At 41.5% G+C, this 15,953-nt stretch overlaps 1 protein-coding gene across 1 annotated transcript in view; it reads left to right on the plus strand.

The window, feature by feature from the left end:
• Nucleotides 1-1,089: 1,089 nt before the first annotated feature.
• The window catches only part of SCRIB (scribble planar cell polarity protein), a 630,584-nt gene continuing 615,720 nt past the window's right edge, over nucleotides 1,090-15,953 (plus strand). Inside the window, 1 exon segment of the mRNA XM_030220397.1 lies at nucleotides 1,090-1,808. Coding sequence (XP_030076257.1) covers nucleotides 1,650-1,808 — 159 coding nt within the window. The 5' untranslated portion in view covers nucleotides 1,090-1,649.

Below are 15,953 nucleotides of genomic sequence, written 5' to 3' on the forward strand. Positions count from 1 at the left end.
AGCTACAATAATTTTTAAGTAGTTTTAGCAATATTAAATGTAATGATATTTATATCTGCATATGGGAAGCTTTCAAATAAATTAAAAAGTTGTTGAGTAAAAAAGAAAACTATTGTTCGTCACCTTTAAAGGCACTGGGTTGAAAAAGGGTGCTGGGTGAGAGAAGGGAGAAGAAAGAAAGGAGATGCTGGGGGGAGGAGGCGCTAGAGACCCTAGCACAGGCCCTGTTGTTCCCACCTTAAGTAATTCTTTTATTTGTCAGTCTTGATTAGATTGTAAGTTCTATTGAGCAGGGACTGTTTCTTACATGTGCAGTGTACGTCAGTAGCGCTATAGAAATAAGTAGTAGTAGGTTTCCGCTACACTACTTAACCTAGAACAAAACGGTTTACAAATTATATTAAAATAGAAGAGAACTCCAAACAGTCACAGGAAGTAGCCGTTGAAAAGGCAAGATATAATATCACAAATAACAAAACAATTAAAAAGCTATATACAAACACGAGGACAGCGCAGCACCTATATTGCAAACGTCATTATTGTACGCCCGTTGATGTTTGTCATTCGCGTCGCGCCAGCGCACGGCAAAACCCCGTGACCTCTGGTCAAAAGATAGAGTAAAGGATGATGACAGGATTTGTGTCTTTCACGGTTCTCACCTAGGTCTAATCGAGGAGGTTTAATGACCTCCTTCGCTCTAACCAAGGAGGTTGGATTAACAATATCCAATAGCATTTGTCTCTTACTTTCTTCCTAATTTGCTGCAGAAGGGAGGCAGTTGGTATTTGTAGTTCCTGACTATTGTTTTGCTGTTCTGTTTCTCAGCGGCGAGACTTGGTTTCCCAGCGTGCTTACTGACCAAACCTCCTTGTTGGGGACACCAGGCCCGGGCGCTATGCGCCTCGGTGTAGCGCGGGGAATGCTGGGACACGACGTCCCTGCGGTGAGCTCACCCTGCAGTTTCCTCGTCTCAGGACTCGTTTTCCCGGCGTGCGGTGCGACGAGAAAAACGGCATACTGGAATGCGTAGTCTTGAGCGCCACTCTTGCAGAACAGTTTTTCAGCGGCGGGACTCGCTTCCCCATCATGCTGCGCGGCGCTAGGCCTGGGTGCTGGGGGCCGACAGGAGTCGCTGCTTGGCGCCGAGCTTGGGGGAGTGAGAGCGGCGCGGACGGCGCTCAGCTTGAGAGGAGTCGCGGAGCGAGAGGCCTGAGCTATTGAGAATACGCGGAGACCTCCCCTTGCATCGCTGAGCGCACCAGGAACTCCCCGCTCGTTCTCTCTCCTTTCCCGGATATGGCTCCCTAATCTCCGGGAGCGGAGCAGGGCTCTCTCACTCTCCCGGCCCCGGGGCTTCTCAATCTTCTGGCAGGACTCCCACAAAGCCTCTAGAAGTGTGTGTGGAGGTGGTCAGCGCTTTCCACCCCGCCCCCCCTTGCGTAGCCTGGAGAGCGGGCTCTTGTTATTTGAGCTGCCCCATGGTATCGAACAGAAGTGCGTCCTAGTTGTTCGCCTAGGGGCTTAGTCTGTGGTTTGAGTAGGGCCCGGGGCCCCCGAGTGTCACCAGCCTGTCTCCGTCTATCCCTTTTGGATGTGAACAGCCCCGAGTTTGGTGGCGGCGGCGCCCCTCCCAGAGCTCCGACCTCACCATGCTCAAGTGTATCCCTCTTTGGCGCTGTAACCGGCATGTGGAGTCGGTGGATAAGCGGCACTGCTCGCTGCAAGCTGTGCCGGAGGAGATTTACCGCTACAGCCGCAGCCTGGAGGAACTGCTGCTCGATTCCAACCAGCTCCGGGAGCTGCCCAAGGTAAGGCCAGGTTCTGATGTGTGTATAGAGAAATCTGTGTGTGATAATGCTCTGTATGCAATACTCCAGCAGAGATGATTTCATCTCGGGACAGCCGCCTTGCTCTAAAAATGATTTGCGATCAACGTTGCTACTGCTTTCACTCTGTATTCAAGAAGGCCAGATTTGAAAGTCTGAGAGAGCGCCTGGTGAGGGGTTTGGTTTGCTATTGCCAGGAGAATGCCTGCTGATTGCACGACTTCCCACTGGTGAACCCTGGCATGTGCCAGCGAGGGGGGCTTTGTTTTGATGCCCAACAGGTAGGGTAGCATGGGTAGAATCCTTTCTATAAGGTGATGCAAGCATTCTTATTTGGCATGAATACATATCATTGAGGGCTGTGGATGCAGGTAGTGGTAGTCCTTTCTGCTTGGGATATGTGCACCAGTAGGAGTGGAACCCATTATTCCTGCTGTAGGCCTAACAGCGGTTGTGTGCTGCATGTTCCTCAAAGATGCTCACAGTGGTCAGGGGAAAGATTTGTGGTTTCCGACATTATGGTTTTCCTCCATGCATCCCTGGGGTACATTTTAGTGAGGCCGACTGTTTGGCTAGCCGTCTCCATTAATGTAGTTTAATAATACAGAGTGCTGTATCTTCTATAAGCTGCTTAATTCTATAGAGGTTTACATGACAAGTAAATTTGAAATACTGAAGATTGTCAGATCTATTATTGGCCCAACAGAAAAGAAGCACAGTTTCTTTCCGTTTATCTACTAAAATCATTCTTTCCACGCATGCATACATTTGAAAGTGCATGAAGTGGCATCAGCAAGATCCTACACTATGCAAGTCCATTGAAAACAATGGGCAAGCAAAAAGATGCTATGTGTTCTGCCTTTTGCTACAGTAGCTGGTTGCAGGTCTGGTGGCAAATCTCAGTTTTGCTGTGTTTTCTTTTGATTGGGTTTGGATGCAATTTAGGGCCTGCCTTGTGGTCTGTTTGTTCCCCCCCCCCCCCCCTTGTTTGAAGCTGTTCTTGTAATCATACTAATTTGTGCAGTGGGATATCCACTTTGCATCAGCCATCTCGCTTTGTGAGCAGTTACATCTGTAGTAGTGAGGAAATTGCTTTGAGTCCTAAGGTGTTTTTTCCCCCTCCCTTCTGTGGTATGGCTATCCAAAAGGTGCTGGTGCTGTTGCTGCTTCCTCCTGTTTTTGCTAGCTGCAACTTTTCTGATATCTAGCATAGTAACATAGTCTATGATGGCAGATCGAGACCTGTGTGGTCAATCCAGTCTGCCTAACATAATAGTTGTAATCCAGCACTGGGTCACATTTTGTTTCATGGGCAGAGCATTCCCATGTCAGGCCACTGTACTGAGCACTAGAATAACTTTGATTTAGAACAGTGGCTATGATCTGGATGTATGTGGGGTTTCCATTTTGAGTCTGGCTTCCAGATGATTTGTGTACCTTGAATGAAAGAAAGTGTGTGTTCCCAGGACAGCCTGAGGCACACTAGATTCATGTTTCGCATGGATGTGAAATATTTGTTTTATTCTCTTTTGGACACTGTTTTGAGATCCTTTAAAGCTGTGAGTCGGCAATACAGTAAAATGAAATGAAAATAAATTGAATCAGATTGGTGCTTAGCAGTTGAAGCAGTTATTGTTTTGCATTAGGATTGCACAGGTGGAAGAGGACAATCTGTATCCTGTTTAGACTTGGCTGTTCGGTTTTACCATTGCAAATACGTTTCCACCTTGGTATTCTGGTTATTTCCCACCTTGACTACTGTAATGATCTCTGTTCTGGTCTTCTTCTCATTGAAATGCCTTCAACTAATCCAATCCATTTTGATCATGTTACATCTCCACTGTTTAAAGAACATTGGTTGTCTGTCTTCTTAAATCAGATTTAAGGTACCCAACATAGTCTTTAAAGGACGTTTTTCAGACCACTTCAAATTGTGGTGTTCATTTTCAAAGCAAATGGATGCCTCAAAATGCCTAAAAAAAGGTCCAAATCCTGATTTTGGAAAGTCAGAATTTGGACATTTCACACTGCAATTCATCCATATAGCAAGGGGGTGTGTTGGGGACTAGGGAGTGCACAAAAGTAGGATATCCAACAGCGATTTTCAGACAGGAAGAAGCATTAATGTCTAAAAAGGAGGTTTTTATCTACACCAGTTCGTTCAAGTTACAAAAAGGTGCGCTGAAGGGATTAAGGCATGACACCTGGTTAGTCCCCCTGTGGTTGGTGTCCCTGTTCCTCTCCCCTGAAAATGAAACTGGAAAGGAAAACCAGACTCTGTCAGCTGCAGGTATTATGGCCATTCTGAACAAAGCAGCAAGCACATCAAAGGAGTAGCCTAGTAAGTGCAGTGGACTATAAATCAAGGGATAGAGTCAAAATTCCACTGTAACTCTATTACATCCAGGAACAGAAAAATACTTACTGTACCTAAAGATATGACCCCCCCCCCCCCCCCCGTTCTTCAAGGAGTTCTGTGTGGCCATTTTCTTAAGCGTGCTGCCACACATGTCCCTATGCCTTGTTTTCCCCCATTTATAATTTAAACATTTCAGTTTGTAAAGTTGTTGTGTAGGATGGACATCTCCCCAGCGTAAGGACGTAGTCCTCACGTATTTTCGAACAGAAAATCTGGACGTCTTTCCTGTTTGAAAATTGTTGTGGGATGGACATTTTTTGGATGTTCTTTTGAAAGTGTCCCTCCAGAAAGTATCCCTAACCTCTTAGGGCACTGTTTACTAAAGTGCGCTAGAGTTTTTAGTGCATACACAAAATTAGCGTGCGCTAACTGTGTAGGCGCCCATAGGAATATTGTGGGCACCTACACAGTGCGTGCTAAAAGCACTAATGCACCAATAGCTCGGCTTAGTAAATGGGGCCCTTCTTACATACCTACCTTCATGCTTGCTTCTTGCCTTACCCTCTCTCCCTCAATGCCTACACCTTGATTTGTTTTGAGAAATTGCCTTCTCAATGCAGCTCCTGAGCTCTGGAATTCACTCACTTCAACTAAGACAAGAATCATCTTCCCTAAATTAAAAAAAAAAGTGATCAAAACCTGGCTGGTCATCAGTCTTTTTGAACTGACCCTTTTGCACAACCACTGCTATTTAATCATTTTAATTTTTCCCTCTTCTCATCTTCTCTCCTTTTCTTCCCTATTATAATTTGTAAGCTGCATAGCTTGTGCGATGTGCGGTATATTGTGCACTTTTAAATAAAATAAATAATCCATGTCCATTGCAGTCACTTTTCACAGAGAAACCACATATGGTGTTTTTCTCTTTCGAAATTTCATAGATTTTTTTTGATTTTTAAAAAATTTGATTTCATGCCTGCTGAAAAAACACTCCAAGCATGGTACAAGAATTTAAAAACATACTAAAAAAAGAGGGGTTGGTGGTTGAGAGGCTAGGATAGGGGAGGGCAGACTTATATGGGGTCTGTGCCAGAACCGGTGATGGGAGGCGGGACTGGTGGTTGGGAGGCGGGAAATACTGCTGGACAGACTTATACGGTCTGTGCCCTGAAAAAGACAGGTACAAATCAAGGTAAGGTATACACATATGAGTTTATCGTGGGCAGACTAGATGGACCGTGCAGGTCTTTTTCTGCTGTCATCTACTATGTTACTATGTAAAAAACTGAAACCATATTACAACAAAACTAAAATCTATACATATTACAAAAATTTCCAAAATATAAAACAGGTCTATAAAATAATGTAAAAAATTCTCTAAAAATTAAACCCTCCTTGTCCACCTCACCTACCTAATCAAGCCACAATTTAGAACGCTATTCTCTACTAATTAGAGCCATGACTTAGTCAACTTCTGCACATTTAAAGTACTTTGTTTATCTGAAGGTAGTGGCAAAGAATTCCAAAGCCGAGGGTTGAAGTAGAAAAATACTCTTTGATGTTACATTTTAACTGCATCATAGGGAGAAGTTAACCATGCCCGAACTGCAGATGGTGAGAAAAGTGTGCTCTCTTTTGGAAATGTCAAGTACAGATGTTTCAATCCCTCAACCTAAACATGCTTTTGGGAACACCTCTAATTAACCCTATTAAAAGTACACTTGCTATGAGTGGTTTTACATTAAGCCATTTACCTGATGAAATGGCTCGATTTTCCACACAAAATGGTTTTGAAAATTGGGCTGAGAGTAGTCAGCTTGGCCAATGCAGTTGTCAAAGTGCATTTGATTTGGTAGTCTACTTTAACATTGCTGACATAAATAAAGCTGACTGTGTTCACATCAATTGTTTGGTTATTTTGTAGATATTTAAAGGGAAGGGTATCGGTGTGCTTCTTTGCAGTAAGCTCTTTTGGCTACGCTCAGCAGCATATTCTGCAAGGTCCACAAAGAGGTGGTGGTTTTTGATAAGTATTAGGCTCATACTGATGGTCTGGTAGTCTTCATCAAGTCTTAGATCTTCCAGAAGAGCAGTCGGTAGTTGAAAGTGTCCTACGCTGAGGCTTCTGTGATGCACAGGGTGAGGTTTAGCATTTGCACTTTTCTTGACTTTCCAAGCCAAAAGTTGAGTTGGTCAAGAGTGAAATGTTTTCAGAAACATCTCTTCCTTTTCTGTCCAATTTGTTGGAACACTTTGGCTCTCTTTCTGGATATAAAGTTAATTGGTCAAAAACTGAAATAATGCCCTTGAACATACATTGTAATAAATCACAAATAACAGCCTTCCCTATAAGATGGTGTCCAACTCAAATTAAATACCTAGGAGTCTTTTTTGGGGTCTCTTGGGAAGATACAATCAAAATCAATATGGATTTACTTTTGAAAAATACTCGAGACACCTGTACTATATGGTCTACCTTGCATCTTAGTTGGTGGGGCAGAATTGAGACTATAAAAATGGTAATTGCTCCACATATTCTGTATATAATGAGTATGCTTCCGTTCCAATTTCCTAAGTCCTTTTTAAGGTTTAGGTAATATTATTTCTTTTCTATGGAAAAATAAGCTTGCGAGAATTTCATTATCTAAATTACTTGTGCCACTCCATTTAGGAGGTTTGAAATTGCCAGACTTCTTTTTATATGAACAGGCATTTTTACTAAAAGGAGTAGTAGCATGGCTTAATTGTTCCTGCATGGCTTCTTTTGGAACAAAAGATGGCTCATCCTCTCTCATGAGACTTTCTACCTTTATTTTCATCTTCTGCCATAGTTACCTCATGGCCCATTATTTATGACACTCTTAAGGGTCTTATTTTTTTAGATTCTATACTTGTGAAATACCCTTGTCCTCTTCTCAGATGGCATCACTTTGGAGCCTTGCTCACATAAAAAATGGTTCTTTTTCTTTTATTTGGAAGGAGTGGATTTCCTGTGGAATATATTGTAAAATTGATCTGTGTTCTGGCACTAATATTATCTCTTTTAAAGAGCTAATGCAAAAATGTCACCTGCCTAATACTCAATATTTTAGGTATTTACAATTGAAGTCTGCACTTGCCAAATGGCTAAGGAAGTATTATAATGCACAATTAAACCCTGGCATTTTTCATAGATTTGACTCTATAACTAAAACAAAGGGAATAGCCTCACAATTTTATTCTGTACTCCTACCATCTAGTCACTCGAAAATTGTGGCTCTTCAAGATATATGGACAAGGGACACTAATCATGCCATGTCTGATAAGTTATGGAAATGGTTTTGGATTAAATCTATGAAACCTATTGCTTCTCACCCTATATTGCAATCACTTTTTCTTACTTTCACATAAAGCATTATGGACCCCAGTTAAACAACATAAGGTGGATTCTACATCTTCAAATTTGTGCTGGTCTTGTTATGGAGATATAGGTACATTAGAGCATATGTGTTTTTCTTGCCCGGATCTTCAGGATTTCTGGTTATCAGTTTGGAACAGAATTTGTGCTATCTTTCATTTGAATCTCCCTCTTTCATTCCAGGTTATAGTTTTTCGTTCTGCAGGGTTGAAACAAGCAGGAGTCAAGTGTAACTATAAATTATTGGATGCATTATTAGCAGTAGCAATCTCTACTATTATAAAGAATTGGAAAAATCATAAACTGGTTTCTTTTTGCTTTTGGTGGGCTACTGTATGCATGACTTTTAAATATGAAAAATTACTAGCTGAACATACCAATTCTTTACTGTGTGTCTGGGTGAGATTTGGTAGTATTAATTACAGAACTGAGAAGACTTGTTCTGCCTGTTTTATGTGAATTGTGATTACGAGGTAAGTAGAATCAATTAGTTATGTATACTTTCATATTTAATTTGAAGTAAAAGAGTCAATGCCCAAGATGCAGTGTCACAGAGTCATGTCATGCTCGGTGATAGGCACTATATATTACACAATTAAATGTTAACTTTCCAATAAATATTATAAATGCTTTCTTTTGTTTCAGTGCTCTGTAATGCTAGAATTAGGTTGATATTATTTTGTATAAATGTATTTCAATTTTAGACATTAAGAACTCTGAGTTAATATGTTTTTATTTGACAAATGTGGATCTGGTATTTGGGCTGTAGCTTCATGCAAGAGCAAAATGAAATGACAAACGCCTCATTATATGGTTTAACTGTACATTTGAAATGAGTATAAACCACATCCATGAATGTAAAAAAGAGCATTAGCCCTGGCTTAAATGCACAAAAATATGGTAACTCGACGGTGATTGGATCTGAGGGGTCCTTACCTGTTTTAGTAGTGCACCAGTTGGATTTAGATTTATTACTTGCTTTTTCCAAATCCAAGCTTAAGTGAATTACATGTTCGGGTATGTGAGTTATTTCCCTGTCCAAATGTGCTTAGAATTTACAGGTATTGGAGGTAATGGAGGGTTAAGCGATTTGTCCAAGAGCACATAGAGGCATATTTTCAAGGCACTTAGACTTATAAAGTTACAGAGTAACTCTGAAAATGAGCCCCATATTGTGTCAGTGGGAGAATACATGTTTGTCAACAGATCTTGAGAGTTTGGGATGTGAGTCCCAGAAAATAAGCTATGCTGTTAATATGGAGCATCAAGGAGTCATATAAAGCAGCGTTTCCTCAGAAAAGTGAGATGTGTGAAACAACTTCCCAGTGGATGTGTTTGGGAACAAAACACATGGTCTTTAAGAAAAATGCAATGTGCAAAGGTTCCTTAGCTGTGGGGGAGAGGAGTGCTAAGAAAGCAAATAGAATGTTAGGTATTATTAGGAAAGGAATGGAAAACAAAAATGAGGAAGTTATAATGCCCTTGTATCTCGCCGTGGTGCGACCGCACCTCGAATATTGTATTCAGTTCTGGTTGCCGCATCTCAAAAAAGATATAGTAGAATTAGAAAAGGTGCAGAGAAGTGTGACGAAAATGATAAAGGGGGTGGGACGACTTCCCTACGAGGAAAGGTTAAAGCAGCTAGGGCTCTTAAGCTTGGAGAAAAGGCGACTGAGGGGAGATAGATAGAGGTCTATAAAATAATGAGTGGAGTTGAACGGGTAGATGTGAAGTGTCTGTTTACGCTTTCCGAAAATACTAGGACTAGGGGGCATGCGATAAAGCTACAAAGTAGTACATTTAAAACGAATCTGAGAAACATTTTCTTCACTCAACGTGTAATTAATCTCTGGAATTCATTGCCAGAGAATGTGGTAAAGGCGGTTAGCTTAGCAGAGTTTTAAAAAGGTTTGGACAGCTTCCTACTACTACTAAAGGAAAAGTCCATAGACCATTATTAAATGGACTTGGGGAAAAATCCACTATTTCTGGGATAAGCAGTATAAAATGTTTTGTACTTTTTTGGGATCTTGCCAGGTATTTGTGACCTGGATTGGCCACTGTTGGAAACAGGATGCTGGGCTTGATGGACCTTTGGTCTTTCCCAGCATGGCAATACTTATGTACTTATGAGTGATAGTCAGAAGTCAGACTTTCTTGAACTGCCTTCCAGGAAAAGGCAGAAAGAGGGTGGCAGTCACTGTAGGATCCATCTCTAGGATGAAGAGCTGGCCTCCAAGCACTAATAATATGCTTGGGCGATTAGCTAAAACCTGGGATAAGCACAGAGGAGCCTTAGCTGTGGGGGAGCGAGGGGTAGAGCTTGACATAAGCACGGAGGATCCTTAGCTGTGGGGGAGGGGGGAGTGAGGCATAGAGTCTGGAATAAGCACCGAGGATCCTTAGCTGTGAGGTATAAAGTCTGGGATAAGCACAAAGGAACATTAGCTGTGGGAGAGTGAGGGGTAGAGCCTTGGATAAGGACTGTAGTTTTAGTGACATGTTAGCAGTTAACACTCGGTTATGTAACTGTCGGCCCCTAGTGGATATGTGGTTTAGGAATGGGATGTGAGGGTGTAATTTATCGATTAAAAAGGCGCAGGAACCAAAAAGGTTAAGAATCTCTGGTTTAGAAAGATTCTTTGTGAGTATCAGTGCAGACATGAATGTTTTTCAGTTCGGCACTTATCCTGTAATGCATTGTGTATTGGGATCATGCAGGCAGGCTGCTGTATTTAATCAGCAGAATATTTTTACAGACAGAGTGTGAGCTGACCAGAGTACACTTAAGAACCCTTGGTGATAGGCACATGATCTGGGAAATGCATGTCTATCTTCTTTGGTTGATGATTCTGTTGATAGAAAATGAAAGTTTTAAATATAGGTGATCAACAGAATGTCCAAAGTGCACAAAGTATACAAACTGTTTGCAGTATCATAAAAAATGCAGAACAGCACCCTACTAGTGTTCTAAGCTGTGTGTGTCCACATTTCTAGCAACTATGTGCACAAACGTTTTGCTGGGTTTCTTGTGAACGGAGGCTGTACCACACACATTGAGTCAAGGCTGAAAAGTTGTGCACGTGGGCCAGCAACAATTAAACAAAACTTTGCAACTCTCCGCAGTAAAAGCATGAGCTACATGGTATCGGAATCTGTATGGGATCCAATTTATTGCTGAGATCATATAGCAAAGTAAAGACCTTCCTGGCATTTTCTTTTCCCTTTTTTTTTTTTTTTTTTTTAAAGAAATTTAAATGGTTCCCTATAGGGAACAAATGGAGCCCAGATCCCTTGGTGGTGAGCTCTACTACCCTGCTGTCCTTTTGGCTAGAAAAGACTGTTCCATGGGCTTCTTTTACAAAGCCACGCTATTGATTCCTGCGCTGCAAATGAGAGAAAGCCCATAGGAATTGAATTGACTTCCGCTCATTCGCTGCGCAGGAATCACTAGCGCAGCATTATTATGATGTTTAAAGGTGCGGTGTATGAATTATTCTGTGTAGAATCTGGAACCCCAGAAGTTTGTGCTCACTGACTGCTGAGTGGAACATTGGTTCAGGGATGTTATCAGCAGTGAATAGTTGCCTCCTTTCTCTTTGTGTTTTGTCTGTCTTTCATTGTATGATGAATTCTGCTCCTCTTGAGAGGATGAAACCCATTTCTGACAGAGCAAAGCAGGGGCTGTAGAAGCTTTATTTATTGTACTAAAGACCTGCTCAGCAGCTTCCTTCAGGGTTCTAGTTGGAGACAAGGTTCTGTTCCCAATCCTCTACCCCCCCCCCCCCCCCAAGCTCTTGCAGCTCTGCTGGTGTTCTTCGCTTCTCTCTTGCAGCACTCCCTATTATTCCAGTACTGAGACCTTCACCCCTCCCCATGTCAGTGCTCCTTGCACTTGTCCTGTAACATTTAATGCTATTTGCTCCCCTTCCCATCAACAGCTTTGCCAGTGCACCTCGCTCTTCCCTGCAGCATCCTTTATAACTTCCTTGTTTTAATATTAGAAAAGCCATGCTGAGTCAAAGAAATGAGGCAGTTTTGAAAGTCTTTTGGACCAAATGAATATAAGAGACTACCATGGTGGCATATGGCTTGCATTTATATGAAGCTCCAAAGTACTTGAAAATGTACTTGATCTGGGCTCATGCAGCCTCCTGGGTGGGGTGTACCTCAATTATGCAGGAAGATATCTGTAGGATAGCGATATGGACATCTCCATTTGTGACACTCTAAATGACTTGAGGCCCAGAAAGCAAGCTGCCTTTGTCATGGCAGTCCTGGCAACTACAGTGGATTCCTTCCAAGCCAGATAAAGAGGGCTTTTATATATTCCATTGGTGTGGCCTGGTCCAGCAAGGATGAAGAGAAACATATATATTACCTGATAACTATCACTCCCTGAGTCCTGCCATAATAGTTCAGGATCCCATCTAAGGAATTTGGAGATACCAAGAGTGAAAGATGGAGATGCTGCAAGTTGCATTTCATTTCATTATAGGAAGTAACTATACTATATTCTCACAACTATAAATCATCTTCAAACCTTTATTCTGTATTACAAAACATTTAAAATCTCATACCCACCATTACATCATTATAGTGCTGTTCATATACACATTCCCATATGGGTTAAACAAAAAAGTGGATTGGTTGAGTGTGTAGGAGGAGTGAAGCCTGGGGTTTCTTAATGAGCTGAACTTCTGGCAAGCCTCATGCGCATGTATGTGTGGGCGTCTTTTGGCGGACCTGCCATGCAGCACGTTGGCGTGGAGAGAGTTTGTTTCTGCCCGTCTGCTGAAATTGTGTTGTAAGGTATTTGTTGATATTTATTTATGTAATATTGTAATGTTGTGTGGGTATACATTTATGGGGGGTGCATGTTATAGTGACTGTTATTTTACCTTTAGATGTCTGACCCCTGATGACGCACAGTGAAGCGAAACATGGAAACCGTGTTGGGTTTGGTACTCGTGTGAAACGGGTTCTAGCAATTTTGTGATGTGCATTTCAGTTGTAAGATCTACAGTGTGACTTTGGACCACACCTGGAACCTTGGAAGTATTTTGATGCGTTTGGTTGATCTATTCATTTCATCCAGAGGTGAATTTGTGGCTGGACAATATACATCATTATGCCAATTGTGAACAGTTGATGTCGCATTCTAATATTTGCGATGCGATTTAATGGACATCGCTGCATGACGAGAGATGGTTGTATTTCTGAGTGTGAGGGTCACATGCTGTATAATAGGTTGTTGTCTTTAGTACAGATTTGTAAATGGGAATGGTATATGAACAGCAGCATAATGATGTAATGGTGGGTATGAGATTTTAAATGTTTTATAATAGAGAATAAAGGTTTGAAGATGATTTATAGTGGTGAGAATATAGAATAGTTGTTGTTATCTACAACCATATTGGAATTGTAGTACTTCTACTATATTTTGTGTGTATGTGATTATAGGAAGTAAGAGATTCAAGGGCTAGGCTATGAAAATAGCTTGCTAAAAGAATACTGACAATCAGCATATATGAACTTGCTCTGTTGCCCCCTGCTTGAAACTGCAAATATACCACTAGTCTGGCAGGACTTGAAACAATAGTTTTCAGGTAGGACAGAATAGTACTTTTTCTGTTTGTGTTTTTCCAGGCCTTCACATTTTCAGATAAGAGAAGCTGTCTATGGTGAGAGGCTTTCTTCCCTGTTGGGGAGTTGCTAATGGGGTTGAGTGTTTTGTATCAGTGGCTGGCAGGGAGCTCCAAGCATATATTAGGCTTTGTTTGGTAACTCTGCAAGGGTAAGTGCCTTTATATTGACCTGTGATTTGTACATTTGTTTAGACCATCTCATGGTGTAAATGAACTCTTTTTCTCATGAATAATGCAATCCATTAGGGGAATAGCCCTTTGGTCTCAATTTGCTAATCTGTCCACTCTCCCTGTCCTGCTCTGAAAGTGTAGAGGATCTGCTTTGGGACTCAGTTAAGAAGTGAGTTCTGGAGAAGAGACTGCTGAGGGGAGACATGATGGAGGTATATAAAATAATGAGTGGAATGGAACAGGTGGATGTGAAGCATCTGTTCACGCTTTCCAAAAATACTAGGACTAGGGGGCATGCGATGAAACTACAGTGTAGTAAATTTAAAACACATCGGAGAAAATATTTCTTCACCCAACGCTTAATTAAACTCTGGAATTCGTTGCCGGAGAACGTGGTGAAGGCGGTTAGCTTAGCAGAGTTTAAAACGGGGTTAGACGGTTTCCTAAAGGACAAGTCCATAAACCACTACTATATGGACTTGGGAAAAATCCACAATTCCAGGAATAACATGTATAGAATGTTTGTACGTTTGGGAAGCTTGCCAGGTGCTCTCGGCCTGGATTGGCCGCTGTCGTGGACAGGGAGCTGGGCTCGATGGACCCTTGGTCTTTCCCAGTGTGTATTTGTGACTGCTCACCCTGGAGATGGGACAGCTCAGTGAGGACTATTAGAGGTTCAGAGATAATATGATCGCAGTGAAGAAATGTCATTAATGAGTTTTAGAAGGATTGTTTACCTCAGAAAGAAAGGCCTCTTTTCAGAAGTTGGAAGATGTTCAGTCCACAAGAAAGCAGAAGTCTTTGCTGGCTCTTATTGAACAAGCCAAAGATGAGTGATAGTGGTACAGATGAATGGGCACCTATGTGGTTTTTAAGTCCTCAAAACTCGCCCCCCTGAAGGAGGTTTCTGCATTGAGTAGGGGGGGGAGAGACTATGGAATGATTTTCTAAAGGAAATCAGTGATATCCTTGAATATTTTTAAGAGGTGTTTGAATGAGTTCTTAGCAGAAAGATCCATTAATCTGAGGATCTACTGAGATTTTAGCTAATTGCCCAAGTTAATTGAGGTCCTTGGCACTTTTCTCCATAGAGAGGAAATGTATTTATTTATTGCATTTGTAATCCCACATTTTCCCACCTCTTTGCAGGCTCAATGTGGCTTACAATACATCATGAGTAGTGAAGATACATAAGAAAATATACATTTAGTATAACAGAAGGATCTTGGGTACATGATAATGCTAGAACATGGTAGTAGTTTGACAAGCATATATTATAAGACAGTACTGGATATATGTATAGGAGTTCACATTTGTTGATCTTTGTGATATGCCTTGTTAAAGAGATGGGTCTTCAGTAGTTTGTGAAAGTTCGGTAGTTCAAATATTGTTTTTAAGTTGCGCGGCAGCGCGTTCCAGAATTGTGTGCTCATGTAGGAAAAGGTTGATGCATGCGTTAGTTTGTATTTTAGACCTTTACAGTTGGGGAAGTGAAGACTGAGGAATGTGCGGGATGATTTTTTAGCATTCCTGGATGGTAAGTCTACCAGGTCTGACATGTAGGCTGGGGCGTCTCCGTGAATGATTTTGTGAACTAGGGTGCATATTTTGAACGTGATGTGTTCTCTAAGTGGGAGCCAGTGTAGCTTTTCTCGTAGGGGTTTAGCACTTTCATATTTTGTTTTACCGAATATGAGTCTGACTGCAGTGTTCTGAGCTGTCTGAAGCTTCTTGATTGTTTGCTCTTTGCAACCAGCGTAGAGTGTGTTGCAGTAGTCTAGATGACTGAGTACCATTGATTGTACCAGGTTGCGGAAGACGGTCCTTGGAAAAAAAGGTCTTACTATTTTTAGTTTCCACATTGAGTGGAACATCTTCTTGGTTGTGTTTTTCGTGTGACTCTCAAGTGTTAGGTGTCGATCGATGGTAACTCCAAGAATTTTTAGGGTGTCCGAGATTGGGAGATTAAGTTTTGGTGTGTTAATGGTGGTGAATTTGTTCGTGTTATGTTGCGAGGTGAGTATTAGGCATTGGGTTTTTTCTGCACTGAGTTTCAGCTGAAATGCATCCGCCCATGTATGCATGATATTTAGGCTTTGGTTGATGTCATTGGAAATTTCCTTTAGATCTTGTTTAAATGGGATGTAGATCGTTACGTCGTCTGCGTATATGTATGGGTTGAGGTTTTGGTTTGATAGTAGTTTGGCCAAGGGTATCATCATTAAGTTGAATAAGGTCGGTGAGAGGGGGGATCCCTGTGGAACTCCGCATTCAGGTATCCATGTAGCTGATGTAGTCGATTTAGATGACACTTATCTAGTGATAAAGGGGAAACGTCCGTTCTGCTTGCACCTTTGTGCAAGATAAGTCTATACCCAACATAAAATTGTCCTAATATTGCAAATAAAATTATTAACATATTTCAAAACACATCATCTTAAAACAAAACAATATAAATTCCTACAAGAGCTTCATCCCCTCCCCTCCCCACATCTCTAGGGAGCTGGAACAGACCAAAACAGGAATATCAAAATTACTCGGCCATAATCCTA

The sequence above is a fragment of the Microcaecilia unicolor genome, chromosome 1 (genome assembly GCF_901765095.1).
Source record: "Microcaecilia unicolor chromosome 1, aMicUni1.1, whole genome shotgun sequence".
Taxonomy (NCBI): Eukaryota; Metazoa; Chordata; class Amphibia; order Gymnophiona; family Siphonopidae; genus Microcaecilia; species Microcaecilia unicolor.